The sequence below is a fragment of the Zootoca vivipara genome, chromosome Z1 (assembly GCF_965207765.1).
Source record: "Zootoca vivipara chromosome Z1, rZooViv2.hap1.1, whole genome shotgun sequence".
NCBI lineage: Eukaryota > Metazoa > Chordata > Lepidosauria > Squamata > Lacertidae > Zootoca > Zootoca vivipara.
Window position 1 is genome coordinate 72,181,245 of NC_142583.1, and position 21,769 is coordinate 72,203,013.

General features: G+C 42.7%; 1 protein-coding gene across 1 annotated transcript; it reads left to right on the forward strand.

Annotated features, from left to right (window-relative positions):
• The first annotated feature begins 1,558 nt into the window (after positions 1–1,558).
• On the forward strand, positions 1,559–21,119 carry LOC148687422 (CD209 antigen-like protein C). The gene is made up of 7 exons (XM_088660698.1): positions 1,559–1,634; positions 2,363–2,473; positions 4,476–4,574; positions 5,470–5,556; positions 6,591–6,742; positions 14,555–14,664; positions 20,521–21,119. Exons 1-7 carry the CDS (start codon positions 1,559–1,561, stop codon positions 20,672–20,674), a joined length of 789 nt encoding a protein of 262 aa, XP_088516824.1. The 3' UTR covers positions 20,675–21,119.
• The last annotated feature ends 650 nt before the right edge of the window (positions 21,120–21,769 follow it).

Genomic DNA, 21,769 nt, shown 5'->3' on the forward strand with positions numbered 1-21,769 from the left:
GACAGGATCACACTTCAAAATGACCTTAACAGATTAGACAATTGGGCCAAAGCAAACAAGATGAATTTTAACAAGGAGAAATGTAAAGTACTACACTTGGGCAAAAAAAAAATGAAAGGCACAAATACAGGATGGGAGACACCTGGCTTGAGAGCAGTACATGTGAAAAGGATCTAGGAGTCTTGGTAGACCACAGACTTGACATGAGTCAGCAGTGTGATGCAGCAGCTAAAAAAGCCATGCAATTCTGGACTGCATCAATAGGAGTATAGCATCTAGATCTAGGGAAGTAATAGTACCACTGTATTCTGCTCTGGTCAGACCTCACCTGGAGTACTGTGTCCAGTTCTGGGCACCACAGTTCAAGAAGGATACTGACAAGCTGGAACGTGTCCAGAAGAGGGCAACCAAAATGGTCAAAGGCCTGGAAACGATGCCTTATGAGGAACGGCTTAGGGAGCTGGGTATGTTTAGCCTGGAGAAGAGAAGGTTAAGGGGTGATATGATAGCCATGTTCAAATATATAAAAGGATGTCATATAGAGGAGGGAGAAAGGTTGTTTTCTGCTGCTCCAGAGAAGCGGACACGGAGCAATGGATTCAAACTTCAAGAAAGAAGATTCCACCTAAACATTAGGAAGAAATTCCTGACAGTAAGAGCTGTTCGGCAGTGGAATTTGCTACCAAGGAGTGTGGTGGAGTCTCCTTCTTTGGAGGTCTTTAAGCAGAGGCTTGACAGCCATATGTCAAGAATGCTTTGATGGTGTTTCCTGCTTGGCAGGGGGTTGGACTGGATGGCCCTTGTGGTCTCTTCCAACTCTATGATTCTATGATTCTATTCTAAGTTATTTCTTTTTAGCACACACCAGTAACTGAGATTTTGGCGGCAATATTAGCAGAACCAAAAATACTCCATCTGATCTTATCAGCTGATGTAATGTACAGATCAACCCATTTTATTCACAAAGAAGATTGCCCCAAATTTGGTTTACCCCATAAAATAAATATAAACATATGGATCAAACCCATAACTGTTGTTTGCAAATGCTTACTGAAGTCCTAGAAACTAGATGTCCAGGAGCTTAGAAAGAAATAGGATGCAAAATGAGAATGTGCTATATTACCTAAAACGTTTTTTTAATTCCTTGGAATCCATATGGAACATCTTTTTAATTTAAAACTGAGATTGATCCAGCAAAAGGAAAAGAAAGACATTTCAAAAATGTATTTACAGGAAAGGATTGTCTAATACTGATATACGCCAAAGTGTAATGTTGGAAATGCTTCATTGAGACCCATTTTTTGCTTGAAGTTGTTGTGCATTTCAACTTTGTACCAATGAAATCCTTGACATTTGTAGATGTGCATCTACTTTAAAAATTATGTTGCTGTAATAGGGAGATTAAGTGCAGGACAAGAGAAGCAAATATTGTGAGCTTTGATGCTGAACACTTATACTCTGATTTTGGAAGGTTAAACACCCTCGATCCAACCAATATGTTCATAGTCTTATCCTCCATGTTATAATAGATTGTTATTTCACAGACAAAACTGAGAGGATGGGGAAGCCAATGCCTTCAAAGAGTTCATCGTTCAGAAGACATGCAGTGTCCAGAAAGCGTAAAAAAAAACATGGTCTGTATACAGCACAGTCATATGGGATGAGGTTTCTCGTAAAGTAGAGGAGTGCATGGGAAAGGGAAGTTGATGGGGAGACAGGGAGGGAGTGGAACCAGTTATGTTGTGCCAGGGAGGAGTGTAGAGAAAAGCACACAAAGCTCTTTGGCTGCCAGAGATCCACTAAGCCCCAGAGAAACCCCAAGGTTGAGCCCACTTTTAGCTGCTGGCTGTGGTGTTCATTTTCTTTCTGCAGTCAGGCTCCATCATTAGGCAGAATGAGGCAGTTGCCTCAGGTAGCAGGTGTTGGGGTAGGTAGAGATGTGTATTCCACACAAGCTGCACTGCACCTTCTCAGTTAATCTGCTGCCCCATCAGCAGCATCAAAATATCAGCCAAAGATCTGGCCAGCCCAGCTTCTGTATGTGGAATTATGTGTTGGGAGGGAGCATATTGTAATTTGTCAGGGGGCAGAAAGTAGTACCAATGGCTTACTTCCTCCACCTGCTTATCCTCCCAAGGATCCACCCCCTGAACAATTGTATGTCTTTGGCAGATGGCTGCCACAGCACATGGAAACCCTTTTTCCTGGAGTGACAAGGGTATGTTGCACCTTAAAGACCAACTAAGTTTTTATTTTGGTATGAGCTTTCGTGTGTGCTTCAACTCAGACCAACACGGCTACCTACCTGTAACTCAGGGTATGTTGGCTACTGATGGCTAAAGTAGAATTTTCTTTCTTCAAGCATCTTTTTTTCAGGAAATGCTTACCTTCTTCCAATCTCCAAAGGGTGAAAGATTTATTATAATTGAGATTATCATCGTTGCTGTCATTACACTGATGATTTATGTGCTATGTAAGTACATAACTGGCGTACGTTGATACTACTGTCGCGGGCTTTGCTTCTATTCCAATAGCATTTCCAAAAAGACACGGCAGGATGGAGCTTCCATTTACCCTCTTCAACTCTCTTTGATTTCAGGGAGTGAGTTACAGCTGTCACCCAGTGAGATTAATGGCACTGTTTTGTTCTCCCTGAATAAGTGAGTTCTAGCACTTGGAACAGACACATAGGCTATCACAAGTCACAAGGACACCCCAGGCAATTCCCTTTCCCAGTTGCAATTCTCTCCTCCTTTCCCAACTAATCCTCATTTCCTGTGGGAGAGCCCCCATTCCTGGTCCTCGCCACCCTGCCCTCTGCTAGGGCTCCAATCCCTTGAAGGAAAGGGAATCTTGATAACAACCAGCGTAGTTAATTTAAAATAATATTTAGTGTAAAAAAAAAACCCCAGAGTTCACCAGAGCGGCAAGCACAGCCTTCCGTCCATAAATCAAAGATGTCCCTTCTAAGGAAACAACCAAACTTCCTCTTGTGACATATTCTGTCTTGGACACTTGGATACCCCTAGACCTTGGGCTAAGGGGATCAGCTCCCGCCCCTTCCTCATTCTCTGAGAGATTACTTCAGTGATCTTTCCTGCTTTCTAAGCTGCTTTCATTTCTAGCCCCTGCATTCTGTTCATCACTAGCAGGCTGGCAAGCTGCTGACTGGCTTCCTGGAATGCTGGGACGGGGGAGGTGGCTCCTGGCTATAATCCTCTTGTCTTGTAATTAACACTCTCTCATCCTGGCTCCTTCCTTCACTGGGAGCTAGCTGCAAACTTCTCTTGGGGGATGGCTCATTCATGGCACCGGCCCTCTGCTAGGGCTCCAGTCCCATGAAGGAAAGTACTTGGGGGAAACAGACTGCAGAGGATAAGGCCATGGCTTGTGTGGGTAGGTCCAGAGCCTACCTAAATATCAAGAAAAATGCAGGGCTTTTTTCAGCCAGAATTCACCAGGATTCAGTTATCGCACCTCTCAGGTGGGCATTATTGCCATTCTAAGATAACAAGGGAGGCATTCATGGTGAGTTCCGTGTATCTAGAAAAAAGCACTGGATAGATGATAACACGACCTGTTTGCCTAGCTAATTGATTTTTAAAGGGCACTTCAAAGTAAGCAACCAAATGATCCAAGAATTTGCATATTTTACACATATGGCAGAGCATGAGGCAGCCTGGCAAATGCAAGTCCACAGGACAAAGAGGACAGGTGTATCTAGACATAAAATAATAATAATTTATTTATACCCCGCCCATCTGGCTGGGTTTCCCCAACCACTGTGGGCGGCTTCCAACAGAAAAATACAATACAATAATCTATTAAACATTAAAAGCCTCCCTAAACAGGGCTGCCTTCAGATGCCTTCTAAAGGTCTGGTAGTTGTTGTTTTCTTTGACCTCTGGTGGGAGGGCATTCCACAGGGTGGGTGCCACCACTGAGAAGGCCCTCTGCCTGGTTCCCTGCAACTTTGCTTCTCGCAACGAGGGAACCGCCAGAAAGCCCTCGATGCTGGACCTCAGTGTCCGGGCAGAACGACGGGGGTGGAGACGCTCCTTCAAGTACACTGGACCGAGGCCATTTAGAGCTTTAAAGGTCAGCACTAACACTTTGAATTGTGCTCGGAAACGTACCCCAAAATCTAAAACTCTCAAAGGAAGGCCAAACCATCTGATGACAGAAGCAACAGCCACCTGAACAGGACTTCAGACAACCAGGGCAGCCACTATCAAGGCATAGGAAACCTCAATATAAGGGCAGGAAGAAGAAAATATTAATAGAATTCGAATTCATGTTTTTATTGGTTTGATTTTTTATTCACCCTTCTCCCTAAGGTGAAGGGCACGTTACAAGTCAGCAATTTAAATCAATATTAAAAGCAGTTTGAAACCAAGTATCCCCTCCCCTAGCTCATCAGAGTAGTGCGCTGGAACACAATTTATTCTTTTCTTTTCTACCTACCTCCTTCTTAGATGAGAGGGAACTGAAAAGAAGGGCTGATTTACAAACGGCAATGAATATGATTCGAAGCACTGTTGTTGAGATTGAACCATTCTATATGGACAAGGATGGTAAGCATTTCATATGCACATCCTCACTTTTCCTAGGACATGTTTAATTTAAACAGACTTCAATTCCTGTAGTTTAATTTGGGATTCATATTGTGTGAGCAATACACATATTCAATGAAACTCATCACCCAATAGTTTATCACTTTTTCATTGCTCAGCAGGAAGAAAAGCAGATGGTTGTGATTTTCACATCTCCCACTAGAAATGCTGTCCTCTCCCATCACACTGTAATTCACAATGTTTGTGCTAGTGCAAGGTTCTAGCACTAGCACAGAGGAACTTTGCCCCCACTTCTCCCTGCATGCCATCACCAAAACTGCTCTCCAGGGTGGGGGGGGGGAACTTAAGAACAGATTGGAGGGAAAGGGGCTGAAGATTTCATTGCGCAAGGAGAAATCCTTGCAGTGACGTAACGTCCTCTTTAGAACTACCGTATATGCAAGGCAACCAAATATTCAAATATTCATCAGAAAAAGAGTTTGGGTGCCTGTATTTTTTTTAGATTTCATAAAGCATAATTGAAAACTGCAAAGTAATCTTTGTATATTTGGCTTTACTGTATGGCTCAGTGGGGAATTGGTTTGTGACCCTGTGATTCCATGCAGAAAAGGAGGACATAAGAGGGGAACATAAGAGATACTTCATGAGCCACTTTTAATGAGAATAGGATAGTGGATTGCATGGGTCTTTGGTCTGATCCAGCTGCAGGGGTCTTATGAGGCTTTCCATTGGTGATCTCAGCCACAGAGAATAAAATCTGCCCTCATATTCATAAGAACCCCATCATGGGGCTCTGCTTCTTGTTTTAGGCTAGAGTCTTTTGAAATGTTTGGCAGTGGTTTCTTAATATTTGCAGATTCTTATTTCAGATACTACTCCCTTTCAAATCTTTTAGACCTCCAAATACTCGCTGTAGCTGAAAACCTATCAGAGGAAATACGGTATATTGCCAAAAAAAATGATCAACTGCAAAAAGAAATTGGTAAGCTACCCTACAATGCTGAAGAATTGTAGTGCAGTGGGAACCTGCCTTGAGTCTGCATCAGATGAAAGCCCCTCCTCTAGTTGAAAACCAGAGCAGAGTGCTGCCCTCCATTGTATTTATCCAGCTAGTGAAACATCAGAGATACAGTACTCACTTTAACTCTCCTGAACTTTTGAATTGATTTAGTTCTATTGTGAGGAAAGAAAATATTTCACCATTCTTTGCTGTAAGAAAGACTATCAAAACAGGTCAGCTAAAAGACCTGTCCTTTATTATATTCACCCACAGGAGAGGGATTCTTGAGCAGCACTTCGAGGCAACTTCCGTCAGAGAGACTGCTGGGCAGTGGGGTGACTGGTGCAATAGCAAAATCTCTCTCCTCTTTCACAAACCCATCATCAGAAATAAGCCCTCAAGCCCACTCACATATTGAATTGGCCCACTGGCATGTGGGATAAAATACATGTGGACCATAGCAACTCTCACTCTTCTCAGAGGCCTGTTTCGGTGCCACAGCAAGTACTCAGACCGCCAAAGCTAGGTCAGGATAGGGTCCTCCATTAATCTGCACAGGTCTCTAAGGTGAGCTCCCCTTCATTGGAACCACTTCCTATATAGGTAATGAATTTTAGGTGGGTTCCCATGAAGCAAGACCCAGTGACAACAACAAGAACCTTTATTGTACTAATGGAATTGGACAACAGGACAAAGCAACTGTGTCCCTGGGGTTCAGATAAGGCCTGTGAGGGAACATGCATCCTTTGTCTATCCCATCAAATAAAAGATTATTCACTGTGCTCCCTGTTCCAGCTGTGCCCCCCAGGTATTTCCTGCAGCATCAGCATGGGTTGAAGAGTCAATGTTCTTGTTTTAATCTTTCTGAGCTTCCTAGGTGAATATATGTTATGTGGCCACAGAAATGAACTTAAGAAAAATATTTGAAATCTGCACAGACATACAAGTTTGTTCCCCTTAAATGCCCTATCTTGTTTTCTTTTTCTCTTCTTCCTCCATATCTGCTTGATTCAAAGACATCCTTGCTCAAAACCTGAACGATGGTTGGATTATATATTCAAGGTCCATCTATTTCTTTTCACTTGACCTATACTCATGGATGGATTCCAAAAAAAAGTGTGAGAGGGAAGGCGCCAAGCTCATTTCTATGGAAACAATGGAAGAACAGGTGAGCATCAAAGCTAAGTATAGAAAAGGTAGGGTATCTCGTTGAGCTAAAGGGTTCTTATCATCACTATCCTTTTTTTAAAAAAAATATGTTGTTGTTTAGTCATTTAGTCGTGACCCCATGGACCATAGCACGCCAGGCACTCCTGTCTTGCACTGCCTCCCGCAGTTTGGTCAAACTCATGTTCAAGAAAACTGTCCAACCATCTCGTCCTCTGTCATCCCCTTCTCCTAGTGCCGTCAATCTTTCCCAACACCAGGGTCTTTTCCAAGGATTCTTCTCTTCTCATGAGGTGGCCAAAGTATTGGAGCCTCAGCTTCACGATCTGTCCTTCCAGTGAGCACTCAGGGCTGATTTCCTTCAGAATGGATAGGTTTGATTTAAATAAAATACTTTTTATTCAATTTTCCAATTAAAACACAATTCAATTAATACAATTATATCCAATTATACACATACATATCAATTAAGCCAAATATTATGCCAAATCATTAAAAAAAATTGACTTCCCATGCTTCAATGTCTGGGGATTCTGATAACTGTTCGCACTGCCATCCTAATCCTGATATTAAAATCTTGCTGTAATCCACAATAGTCCCGATTTTTTTTCCCAACAGTCCCTCTAGATATTTTCTTCTCTCTTTCTCTTTGTCTTTTGTCGCAGCTTCTGAGATAGGCGTCAAACAAGATTTAACACATATCCATTTTTCCTGTGTGGGTTTTTTATCCAGTCCAACCTCCCCATAAATCTTTCTTGATCTGGAGTGCCTTTCTTGCCTCGTCAACAGTCCGACACAAGCCAGCGCCATCTTGAACACCTCAGATCGTATTCCATCTTCTTCTAAATTGTCTGCCGATCGCAAGAGTACAGCTTTTTGGCGAGAAACAGCCCGTTCACATTATGCACAATCTCTTATAGCTGATTTATGGCTTTCCTCGCCTTTTAGCTGCCCTCTGCAATCCAAGGCTCCAATTAGGCTGCTATTATCTCTCAAATTCCAAATACGCCACAGCTCGTAAATCCAACTCACCGGCAGTTTCCCGGCCACTCCAACAAGGATACTGACTGGGGAGGTTTTTTACTCTAACAATTTAACAAAGCAACTTCTAAAATCATACCAGATGACAATCCTCTATTTATATGAATTCCGATGCCACACAGTTCGTTTCCATTTCTCATTTGTCCCAAATAATCAGACAGTCCGTCCGGGAAGGTGGTAAGTACATCTTAAAGTATAAAAATAAAAAGTTCATTTCCCTTTTCGTTCCGTCCCAATCATTCTTTCTTCTTGATGAAATACTCCCTCGATTCTCTTCTCGCTCAGACGCTGATAAAGTCCTGGCAGTATCTTCTCCCCCTTCTTTTGAAGCATGTCCATGAATTTAAATCCAATTATTCTCTTTCATCATGGAGATCGTGCTCTTATAGGGTGGCCTCCAGGAGTTCCGCCCCCCCCATGGGTGCTCGGCCCAGCCCCCCCCACCCCTCAAAGAGTCGGGGTGGGTTAGGGGGCATCCGCGGGCCAGCGGCCCCTCCCGTCATCCCGGGAGGGTCAGGGGACTGCTTTACTCCCCTAGCAGCCGCCAGGATTCCACATGAAGGTTGGAGGGATGGTACGGGTCAGCCATAACTCCCGACCTTCCATTTAAGAAGGTCCTATCCACCAGTATGCAGCCAAAAACAGCCAAGTGAAGGGATGGGTGGGGCAGGGAGCAGCTGCTACCATCTAGGGCTAACTAAGGTATCTTGGAGCTGCAGAGCTCTAATAGAATGAAGATGGCAATCAGGAAGTAGGTCTTGAAGGAGGAAGAGGAAGCAGATACTTAGAATCATAGAGCTGGAAGGGCCATCCAGTCCAACCCCCTGCCGAGCAGTAAACACCATCAAAGCATTCCTGACAGATGGCCGTCAAGCCTTTCCTTAAAGACCTCCAAAGAAGGACACTCCACCACACTCCTTGGCAGCAAATTCCACTGCCGAACAGCTCTTACTGTCAGGAAGTTCTTCCTAATGTTTAGGTGGAATCATCTTTCTTGTAGTTTGAATCCATTGCTCCGTGTCTGCTTCTCTGGAGCAGCAGAAAACAATCTTTCTCCCTCCTCTATATGACATCTTTTTATATATTTGAACATGGCTATCATATCACCCCTTAACCTTCTCTTCTCCAGGCTAAACATACCCAGCTCCCCAAGCCGTTCCTCATAAGGCATCGTTTCCAGGCCTTTGACCATTTTGGTTGCCCTCCTCTGGACACGTTCCAGCTTGTCAGTATCCTTCTTGAACTGTGGTGCCCAGAACTGGACACAGTACTCCAGATGAGGTCTGACAGTGGTACTATTACTTCCCTTGATCCCCACTCGATTTGACTACCTAACGACCAACCTAGTCACCATTTGATGTCATTTCTATGCTGGAATATTGCGGGATGGAGGGGGAAGAAACTCGATCCAGACTTCTTAAAATTTGTTAACTTATTCCAAGTAATTCTTTTACAAGAAACTTGGGAAGAGGAGGTGATTGATTTAAACGGATATGATATTATTTTACTTCCAGCTTGTCCCTCTCTTAAAGGTGGACGCCCCAGAGGAGGTTTGGCGATAGCCATTTCCCTCAAACTGCAATCAAAACTTGCACTTGTGAAATCGCTCCCTCCTTACGCGATTACAGGCTTGATTTCAGGAGGGAAATTTGAATTATTGGTAACAAATGTTTATTTCCCCCCTGGGGGGCAAGCAGCAGACCTCCACTCCAAAAGGCAAGCACTTGAAGAACATCTAGCTTTCTGCTATACTAAGTATCCAAATACCTCGTCAGTCTTGGGAGGTGATTTCAATGCTCGTACAGCTGCAAACTGGGAAGCGTTAGGCAAGGCCAAATGGTGGGTCCCACCTGATCACCAGAACTTGGATTTATCCCCCCATGTACAAAGAAAATCAAAAGATAATAGGGTCAATGAAGCGGGCACCCTCCTTTATCAGCTGATTTTACTTATGAATTTAATAATTTTAAATGGGAACTGTCCCCCGGATATTCCGGGTGAATTTACTCATTTGAGCACACATACAAATAGTGTTCTTAATTATTTTATTGTCTCCAGAGATTTATTCCCAATTTTTTCTTATTTTAAAATAGAAAACATTCAAATGAGCGACCATCTTCCCTTGAGTGTCAAGCTTTCCCTAGGCTGGCAGCCAGTCAAGTCTAGGCACCCCATATATATGGGAATAAATGCTGCAGAACAAGTGAGAGGAACAAAATGGTCTGTAACTCAAGCCCAGAAATATATTGAATTTTTCCAACAAGAGATAGTTCAAACCCATGCTGTTTTAGATTTAGATCTGTATGGGTATGAACAAATTATTAATTCATCCTCTCTGCTTACGGAAGATCTTATGTCCTTTTTTACAGTACCAGCTATTCAGGTAAATTGGGCCCATTTCAAGACCGGTGCCCCCTGGTTTAACTTACATTGCAAACAAGCTAGACAGCATCTTTGTGCCATTTACAAAGAATATAAATTTTCTGGTGCTTTAGTATTACCTAGAAATTACCAACAAGCAAAAATAGCATATAAGGAAGCCCAGAGAATGGCTAAACAAGAGTGGCAACAAAATTGCTGGCAGGCGCTCATAGTCGCCTCTAGTTCACGTAGTTCACGGCGATTTTGGCAATTGGTTAATAGAAGATCAAAGAGGTACCCCCTAACAATTATTCCTGCCCCAGTCTGGGAATCCTTCCTAAGGAAATATTTTGCGTCAACAGAACCCAATACCAACACTCTTGATGATGTATTTGAGCATCTCCCCATCTGGTCCCCTATTGATCCTGACGAAATCTTGGATCTAATTTCTAAACTTAAAATTGGAAAAGCCCCCGGGCCAGATTTGGTTCCGGCGGAAGCCATAAAACTACATTCTGACTGGTGGGCAAAAATCCTGGCTGTTACCTTCGATGCCATTAATGCAACTGGAAGGGTACCAAAAATATGGAAGGATGCTCTTATAATTCCTATATATAAAAAAGACTCCCCAGATGATCCGGAGAATTACAGGAATATTAGCCTATTGTCAATAATTGGAAAGATATACACACGTTTTCTGTTGAGTAGACTTACTCAATGGGCTGAAGAAAAGAAACTGATAGGCCCTGAGCAAGCAGGATTCAGACCGAACCAGTCAACAATGGACCATGTTTTAGTTTTGCACCATCTAGCCCGAAAATACTCTTCTTCAAACCAAGGCCAACTCTGTGCGGCTTTTATCGACCTTAAGGCTGCATTTGACAGCATACCCAGAAGGTTACTCTGGGAAAAGTTGGTTCGATGGGGAATTGACAGAAGACTTCTGTGGCTAATAACTCAGCTGCATGAGGGGTCGGCTGCTAGGGTGAGAATAACCCCAGCCGGCAATCTCACAAACTCTGTGCCCATCAACAGAGGAGTCCGTCAAGGTTGTGTCCTAGCTCCTTTTCTTTTCAATTTATTTATTAGTGACATGAGGATACCATTGGCTGAATCTCAGACAACCATTCATGCCCCCCGTCTTGCAAACTATCGATGCCCATTAATACTCTATGCTGATGATGCAGTAATTTTGTCCTTTTCAAGAATTGGCCTCAGGAGAGCACTTAAAATCTTTGTTTCACACTGTAAAACCAATTCCCTTACTATAAATCAATCTAAATCAAAAGTACTGATTTTCTCAAAAAGTCGAAAATCCTATGTGGCAATTAGATGGAAAACCTATTGAACAGGTTTATAAATTTCAATATTTGGGAGTTTTTCTCCAATACAATCTGGGCTGGAAGGCGCATATTGCATATATTTCAAATAAGGCTAAAGCCCTTTCTTTCGCGCTTTTGCCCTTTTTCTTTTCCGATGGGGCTCTTCGTGTGCCATCCGCCCTGAAGGTATTTAAAGCCAAATTGATCGCGACACTGGCATATGCTGTCCCTTTATGGGGGACCGCAGTAAATTTGATGCCCTTGGAGGTAATTCAAAACCAATTCCTAAGACGGCTGTTAAAACTCCCTCAGTGCGTTAGCAATGCGGCTATTCGCTTAGAATTAAAAACTACATCTTTAGAAAATACTCTTTGGAGGCGCAGCCTTTGTTATTGGTTGTCCTTATGGCATAGGCTCCCGAATCTGTACCTGATTCAATGTCTTTGGAGGGGTGATTTTCCCAGCCCATGGGCAAGAGAGAGCCATTCTAAAGTAGTGACCTATGGATTGTCCCCATCAGAACTATTAAAACTGGACCTAGCCACGGCTAAAAGAACCCTCATTCAAAAACTTGAGGAGATTGACCTCCAACAAAACACCATTCTGGGTAGTGGCACTTGCTCACCACTAAATCTTGGCATAGTGCCTTCCCAGAAGATACCATCTTATTTGACTTCCTTGTCTGTAGCGGCCCACAGATACGCCTTTATTAAGGCAATATTTAATGCCTTCCCTTCTAATGTTATGAACAATAGATTTTCCAAAGGTCAGATTTCAGCTGTGTGTGTATGTGATAATAGATCTATTGAATCCTTACAACATATACTATTTTGCTGTCCGCTGTATTCAGTTTCTCGGACCAGATTTTTGTCCCCTTTATTATTGGAAACCTCGGGTGACTCCTTGGAAACACAGTTAACACATTTACTGCAAGATTCTGATCCGAGTAGGTCCCTTTTTGTTGCCAGGTTTCTGATTACAGTCTTAGCTTATAAGAGAAAAAATGGATTACTTTATGATTATTGATCTCGTTTAAATAATACTGATTTATAGTGATAATCTGATATATTAAGTGCTGTATTGCTCTTATTTTAATGGAATTTAGAAATTAATGAGGGACAACATTTGCCCTCCTCCAGTCTGCTGGGACTTCGCCTGTTCTTCAGGAATTCTCAAAGATTACTGCCAGTGGTTCTGAAATCACCTCTGCCAGTTCTTTTAATTCCCTTGGATGTAGTTCATCTGGCCCTGGAGACTTGAATACATCTAAACTAGCCAAGTATTCTTGTACTACCTCCTTAATTGTTCTGGGCTGTGTTTCCCCTGCTGAATCATCTGCTCCATATTCTTCAGGTCGGGCATTGTTTTCTTTTTTGGAGAAGACTGAGGAAAATAAGGCATTGAGGAGTTCTGCCCTTTCTCTGTCCCCTGTTCGCATTTCACCATCTTCTCCTCTAAGTGACCCCACTGTTTCCTTGTTCTTCCTTTTGCTACGGGCATACCCATAAAAGCCCTTTTTGTTGCTTTTAACCTCTCTAGCAAGCCTGAGTTCATTCTGTGCTTTAGCTTTTCTGACTTTGTCTCTACACGCGCTGGCTATACTTCAGAGGCATCTATCTCTTGGATTCTCTGTAAATTCTTCCCCTGCTCTTTGAGATGTACTGAGTGCTTAGAAAAAAAGGCTTCCCTCACAACGCTAACCCTCTGGCATGAGAGTATCATGGAGATTACTCTAGAGGAGCTTGCAAAGTATATACCTCTCCCAACCCCTTAGCCCTGGCAGAGGGGGTACTGGGTTACTGCTGGGCACAGACATGGGTGAGACTCTATTGTCATCCCATCAATAATACCACAACTATACTGATTCCAGTTTCTCTGGAACAAACCAACAAGCATGGGTGCAGAAATTGGAGTATTAGCCACACAGGGTCACTGTCCCGCTAGATGGTTCCAACACCAACTGTTCCATGGCACAGTCATTTACAGTATCTGGAAATTTTAACTCTGTGTCATGACTGGAGCACATATCCAGCCAGTCTCGGTGAGGGCAGGTAAAGTTACCCTTCACTACAACATGTTCTCTTTTGGATGCTTCCTTGATTCCATCATCATCATCATCATTTGCATCAGGGGCCCAGTAGCACATCCTCAGTACACAATTATTCTTGGTGTTCGATGCAACCATAGCTGGAATACTATGTACAGTGGTACCTTGGTTCTCAAACTTAATCTTTTCTGGAAGTCCATTCCAAAACCAAAGCATTTCAAAACCAAGGCATGCTTTCCCATAGAAAGTAATGCAAAATGGATTAATCCATTCCAGACTTTTAAAAAGAACCTCTAAAACAGCAATTTAGCATGAATTTTACTATTTAACGAGACCATTGATTCATAAAATGAAAGCAATAATCAATCTACCGTACCATAAAATAAATGAGATAGTTTTGTAGATGATAGAAATTAAAATTATTATTATTTTCTTACATACACTGATGATAGCCATAGTTTGGATGGGATGCTTTATCTATTTCCACAGTCACACCCTCAATCAATCAGTAGCGGAACTGGGCTCCAGACAGTCACAAAAACAAATTAACCTAAAAATCCTCAAAAAAAAAAAAGGCAAAATAAATAGCAAAAACAAAAGTGGCAAACTAAATCCATTCCGGAAGTCCGTTTCACTTCCAAAATGTTTGAAAAGCAAGGCACAGCTTTTGATTGGTGCAGGTGCCCCCGGAAACAATAGCCGACAGCTGCATTGGACACTCGGCTTATGAAAAATGTTCCAAAACCAAAACACTTACTTCCGGGTTTTTGGCATTTGGGAACCAAGGTGTTTGAGTACCAAGGCGTTGGAGAACAAAAGTACCACTGTATAGTTTTGATCACTGCTTCCCCCAGAAATGTGCATGCGGTCTTGAAATATTACACCTGCTCCTTTTGAAATGTATTTGTTTTATGCCTGTTGAATGTCAGTCAAGGGCTGTAGTCTCCCAGAGAAAGGGACATTGTCTAGAAAGGCTTTTAGAGAAGTGGCTTGCTCCTCATTCCTACTGATGATTTTCTGTTTTTCTTTCTCCCCACCCCAGTATTTTATAAACAAGCAAGTAAGAGACCGTCAAATGATTTTTTGGATTGGAGTCTTTAAAAACAAGGAAAAGAAATGGTCGTGGCTGTCAGGAATGGAGGCTGCAGTCCAGTAAGTTTTTGAAGAAACATTTGTTAATGGCATGTGTTCAAAAAAGTTGCAGATTTTGTTTACTTAATTGATCCTTTCCCTCTCCAAATATATTTTGCCATGCACTTTTCTCTATTACCAAAGATCTACATATGCTCTCCTCCACATCATTATCCAGATGAGTCCCTGCTTCTTCTCACTAGGTTGGAGAGGCAGGAAGGCTATTCTTTTTGCTTCTCTAACCTAGTGAATGCGGTGATTCGGAAGAGGAAGAAGGCATGCTTTTAAATGGTTTCTGCTGATTAACTCAGCTTCAAAAGGACTCGCAAGAACCTAAAGCTAAGCAACGCTCTCTTTAGGAAAGTATTTCTGCAGTTATCTGCTAAACAATCTGAATAACCAGTAATCTCAAACCTAAAATAACAGGAGCAGATGAAGGAGCAGATGAGGTCTTTAAGCGGAGGCTTAGAATCATAGAATCATAGAATCATAGAGTTGGAAGAGACCACAAGGGCCATCCAGTCCAACCCCCTGCCAAGCAGGAAACACCATCAAAGCATTCCTGACAGATGGCTGTCAAGCCTCTGCTTAAAGACCTCCAAAGAAGGAGACTCCACCACACTCCTTGGCAGCAAATTCCACTGCCGAACAGCTCTTACTGTCAGGAAGTTCTTCCTAATGTTTAGGTGGAATTTTCTTTCTTGTAGTTTGAATCCGTTGCTCCGTGTCCGCTTCTCTGGAGCAGCAGAAAACAACCTTTCTCCCTCCTTTATATGACATCCTTTTATATATTTGAACATGGTTATCATATCACCCCTTAACCTTCTCTTCTCCAGGCTAAACATACCCAGCTCCCTAAGCCGTTCCTCATAAGGCATCGTTTCCAGGCCTTTGACCATTTTGGTTGCCCTCTTCTGGACACGTTCCAGCTTGTCAGTATCCTTCTTGAACTGTGGTGCCCAGAACTGGACACAATACTCCAGGTGAGGTCTGACCAGAGCAGAATACAGTGGTACTATTACTTCCCTTGATCTAGATGCTATACTCCTATTGATGCAGCCCAGAATTGCATTGGCTTTTTTAGCTGCTGCATCACACTGCTGACTCATGTCAAGTTTGTGGTCAACCAAAACTCCTAGATCCTTTTCACATGTACTGCTCTCAAGCCAGGTGTCTCCCATCCTGTATTTGTGCCTTTCATTTTTTTTGCCCAAATGTAGTACTTTACATTTCTCCTTGTTAAAATTCATCTTGTTTGCTTTGGCCCAGTTGTCTAATCTGTTAAGGTCATTCTGAAGTGTGATCCTGTCCTCTGGGGTGTTAGCCACCCCTCCCAATTTGGTGTCATCTGCAAACTTGCTCAGGATTCCCTCAAGCCCATCATCCAAGTCATTGATAAAGATGTTGAACAAGACTGGGCCCAAGACAGAACCCTGTGGCACCCCACTAGTCACTACTCTCCAGGATGAGGAGGAGCCATTGATGAGCACCCTTTGGGTTCGGTCAGTAAGCCAGCTATAAATCCACTGAATGGTAGCATTGTCTAGCCCACATTTTACCAGCTTCTTTACAAGAATATCATGGGGCACCTTGTCAAAGGCCTTGCTGAAATCAAGATAGGCTACATCCACAGCGTTCCCTTCATCTACCAGGCTTGTAATTCTGTCAAAAAATGAGATCAGATTAGTCTGACATGACTTATTTTTCAGGAACCCATGCTGACTTTTAGTGATCACAGAGTTTCTTTCTAGGTGCTCACAGACTGTTTGCTTAATGATCTGCTCTAGAATCTTTCCTGGTATTGATGTCAGGCTGACTGGGCGGTAATTGTTTGAGTCCTCTCTTTTCCCCTTTTTGAAAATAGGGACAACATTTGCCCTCCTCCAGTCTGCTGGAACTTCGCCTGTTCTCCAGGAATTTTCAAAGATTATTGCCAGTGGTTCTGAAATCACCTCTGCCAGTTCTTTTAATACTCTTGGATGTAGTTCATCTGGCCCTGGAGACTTGAATACATCTAAACTAGCCAAGTATTCTTGTACTACCTCCTTACTTATTCTGGGCTGTGTTTCCCCTGCTGAATCATCTGCTCCATATTCTTCAGGTCGGGCGTTGTTTTCTTTCTTGGAGAAGACTGAGGCAAAGAAGGCATTGAGGAGTTCTGCCCTTTCTCTGTCCCCTGTTTGCATTTCACCATCTTCTCCTCTGAGTGACCCCACTGTTTCCTTGTTTTTCCTTTTGCTACGGACATACCCATAAAAGCCCTTTTTGTTGCTTTTAACCTCTCTGGCGAGCCTGAGTTCATTCTGTGCTTTAGCTTTTCTGACTTTCTCTCTACACGTGCTGGCTATATGTTTGAATTCCTCTCTGGAGATTTCCCCCCTTTTCCATTTTTTGTACATATCCCTTTTAAATCTTAACTCAGTCAAAAGTTCTTTAGATAGCCAGCCTGGCTTCTTTAGGCACCTTCCATGTTTCCGTCTCATTGGTATTGCCTGAAGTTGTGCTTTTAATTTCTCCCTTTTAACAAACTCCCAACCATCATGAACTCCCTTCCCTTTTAGTATTTCTGTCCATGGGATTTCACCCAGCGTTTCCCTAAGTTTTCTGAAGTCGGCTTTCTTAAAGTCTAGAATTTGGACCTTAGTATGCTTGCTTGCTTGCTCCTTTCCGCTGGATAATAAACTCCAGAAGAGCATGGTCACTCCCACCTAATGATCCTGCCACTTCTACCCCACTAACCAAGTCATCACTATTGGTTAGGACCAGATCTAAAATGGCTGATCCTCTTGTTGCTTCTCCCACTTTCTGGACAATGAAGTTGTCTGCAAGGCCAGTGAGGAATCTGTTCGACCTTATGCTTTTTATGTCAAGAATGCTTTGATGGTGTTTCCTGCTTGGCAGGGGGTTGGACTGGATAGCCCTTGTGGTCTTTTCCAACTCTATGATTCTATGATTCTAAGTAAGTGTGTGAGAGAAGGTAGTTCATGCCACTCTCTTGGACAGAATCATAGGCACATAAAAATTTAGAGTTGTATGAAACCCTAAGGGTCATTTAGTCCAACCCCGCTGCAAAGCAGGAATCACAACTGAAGAATCCTTGACAGATTCCTAATAGCTTGGGTTGCTGTCAGCTGGCAGTTTAAGACAGTTCATGGTTCCCTTTAAGTATCTAACAACTCTTTCCAACCTGCGTTGATGCATTGATAAGGTCAGAGAAGATCCCACTCACCCACAGCTTGGTAGTAGAACAGCGAGCTGGTGTGGTATTTATTTCCGAGTCTGGATTAACAAAGGTTCACTTTCTATTTGTGCAATGTCTCCTGGTACAAAATCCATTGGCATTCATCTCTATTGATGCACCCAATACCAACCTATAATCCTTTTTGGCAAAGGTATTGAGGACGCGGGTGGCGTTGTGGGTTAAACCACAGAGCCTAGGGCTTGCTGAACAGAAGGTCAGCGGTTTGAATCCCCGCGATGGGGTGAGCTCCAGTTGCTCAGTCCCAGACCCTGCCAACCTAGCAGTTTGAAAGCACGTCAAAGTGCAAGTAGATAAATACAGCGGGAAGGTAAACAGTGTTTCTGTGTGCTGCTCTGGTTTGCCAGAAGCGGCTTTGTCATGCTGGCCATACGACCTAGAAGCTGTATGCCGGCTCCCGCAGCCAATAACATGAGATGAGCGCCGCAACCCCAGAATCGGTCACGACTGGACCTAATGGTCAGGGGTCCCTTTACCTTTTTATTGAGAAACTTTACAAATGGGCAGTGGGGTTGTATAATACTAGCTGGGAACCTAAACCCTGTATGCCAGTGGTTCCCAGCTAGCTAAGTACTGTAGACCCCTTGTTTTTCAAAAATGTACCTTTGAACATTTTGATATCTCTGTGGCAATTTTTGTTATGTAAATGACACCATGGAGTCCCTGGGTGGATGGTCCCTGGACCCCCAATTGGGAACCACTGCTGTAAATGATCTTGGACTTGATCAAAAGGGAGATCTCAACCAAACATCTCATGGGAGTAAAAAAACCACCTACTACACCATTATTACTAATTTAATAGATTCACAAAGAGCTAAAAATGAGGAAGTTCTTGTCACGCAGTGGTAAATTAATCAAAGCAGAGTCTTCTTTATAAACAGAACAAAACTTTTACTGAGGAAAATAAACTTGTTCATAAACAACATAGTCAAAGAGCACACACAGAGTTCTCATAGCAGCTATCTAACTTTTCAGAGAAGCGTAGTCTTAGTTACTGTCTAACTAGAGTCCTGGAGCCACTCTGTCTGCAACAACCATACATTCACATAGGCATATACCGACACTAACTGAGATTTACTGAGGCCCATAGAGAGGCTGTCTGCTTTTTATAGGGAGAATGAGCCATCACTCAAAATGAGTCATGAGTCACAGTGACTTAGCAAAATAATTTTTTCTTCTTCCAGTAGCACCTTAGAGACCAACTACGGTAAGTTTGTCATTGGTATGAGCTTTCGTGTGCATGCACACAAAAGCTCATACCAATGACAAACTTAATTGGTCTCTAAGGTGCTACTGGAAGAAAAGAAAAGAAAAATTGTTTCGACTACGCCAGACCAACATGGCTGCCTACCTGTAACTAGTGACTTAGCAGTTTGCTGTTAACAGTTAACAGTAGGCTTGAAAATTAGAGGATTGGCAAATCAAATTAATAAATTATCAAAATTTGGCGAGGGAAATAGGAGAAACGAAGGGGATTCTAGTGCAGAAAATTGATAAGGACTGGGAAAAATTTAATGAATATAAGAAAAAATTGTGGAAAACGCCAACCTCTTAGCTGACAGATGAAGGACTCAAAAAGATTTTAGAAAATTAAGGAATAAACGCTATTAAAAGGTATACAAAAGAACTTGGAAACCGAAACCGAAATAGAGAACAGGCTGGAAGTCACAAAGAGTGTGTGTGTGTGGGGGGGGGTGTAGGGTGAATAGGTGGGTGGGTTTTTTTCTTCTTTCTTTCTTTCTTTCTTTCTTTCTTTCTTTCTTTCTTTCTTTCCTCTTTTCCTTCTCTTTTTTGTATCTGCAATTGTGGTTGGATGATATTGTGTTAAAAGGTACGAACCTTTTTTCCTCTCTTCTTCTTCTTCTTCTTCTTCTTCTTCTTCTTCTTCTTCTTCTTCTTCTTCTTCTTCTTCTTTTTATTTTAAGCAAAATTTGTATTATTGTATTATGGAAATTTAAATAAAGAATAAAAAAGAAAGAATTTTTTTTAAAAAAAGAATAAAGAAGCAAAAATATTATTTAAAGTCAATAAAATAAGTTTACTCACAGCATCATCAGTTCACAGTTGGATCCCTGTAAGCAGACTTAGTTACAAAGTATATACATGTAGAACTATCCCATATGGAGATAGATAGTCCCTTTGTCCTGCTAGCTGAAAGCCAACAGAGCATCTCTAGCTAAAAAGCTGCTTGTCCAACGATGGAGGAAGCCAAAGAGAGAGAGAGTGCTGCATGTCTGGTCCTTTTGTTACCTGGACAGGTAAGGTCACGCCCACCTCTAGTCACATGCAAAAGGAAGTATGTCCCAGCCCAGGAGGAAACAGGAAGTTTTCGACTGGCTGGACCAAACATCCCATCACATGTCCACTCTAGGAAAACAAGGAATTTTGCACTTGACTGCTACTTATGTATCATATCTCACATACAGTCTTGAACCACAGCTTTTTTTTTTACATGATTAGAATTCTAAAATATGGGAAGAAAAATCCATCACAATTGTGGCTGGATGTTAAGAGAGAAAGCGCCAAACATCTTTTTAATGGTAGAAGGCATGGGGAGCTGGTGAGGAAGTAGACAGCCAATTTTGATTGATTAGTGCTGCTGTTTCTTTTCTTTTCAGCTACTGGAGTGATCGGTCAAATTATAAATTGAACCACGACTGTGCTGCAGTCACCTTTCAGTGCTACCAAGAAAAATGCTGGGATGCATTAGATTGTGATCTACAAATGCAGTATATTTGTAAGAAGGGGCCTAATGATGCTTGGATCTATTGAAGACACTTTAAGATGCATGAAACCGTATCCCATGATTTCTACACAAAAGCAAAACCAAGAGATCACTCCCACCCTACTGTTTTAATCCACAATCCACACTCTGCCATCTAGGTTACAGGACTCTTGGGCATCAGCCCTCAAAATCACCTTGAAAAGATCTTATTCTGCAAGCTCAAACGCAGATGGCTACAAAAATAAAGAATGGAAGGGTCTAGTCATGGCCTGTTTTCTGTTTAATGTATTTATTTGCAATGCATACCAATATTTGTTTCCTTACTCTGTGTGTTTGATGCCCCATTGCCCCTTTTGATCTCCATGGTCGCTACCTTACAAGGCACAGAAGGACAACCATGCATGCCAGGCAATGAGAATGGGGGCCACCCAGCGCCTGGTGTCCCCTTCTAGCAGACTCATCACAAATACAACTTTGGCTTCATCACTGAGAAATTCCAGCGCCCTTGCTCTCATAAAGAGCTAACATTGGGCAACAAACACATTGAACGGCTCTTGGTTTCTTCAGAACTTGGCAGGGGGCAAGACTGGTGCCCACACCAGTGTGGGCACAGCACTGGCATCATGTGGTGCTCCGTTAATGGCATTCATGGTGGCAGGGGTGACAACTTGAACAAAATATAGAGCAGGCATCCCCAAACTTCGGCCCTCCAGATGTTTTGGACTACAATCCCCAACATCCCCAACCACTGGTCCTGTTAGCTAGGGATCATGGGAGTTGTAGGCCAAAACATCTGGAGCGCCGCCGTTTGGGGATGCCTGATATAGAGGGTGGAACAGATAAGCTTCCCCCTGCATAACTGATCACAGGGTGATCAGAAGGCCAAGGGACCTCTGCCCCCTAGGAGTTGTCTCCTATGCACAGTGGCCGTCAACTGAGTTAAGTAACCAATCAGACTCTGCTGTTCTGAATCACACGTTTACAAGGTGTGAATAGCTTCCTCTGTGTTGAGGACTAGCACCCCAGGAGCTAGTCTTCCATGTTGAACCACTCCTATTGTCAGAAAGATGTTTAGTTAGTATCTCCTTTCTTGTAACTTGAAACCATGGGTCTGGACTTTCGGGTGCCATAGGAATGGCGGA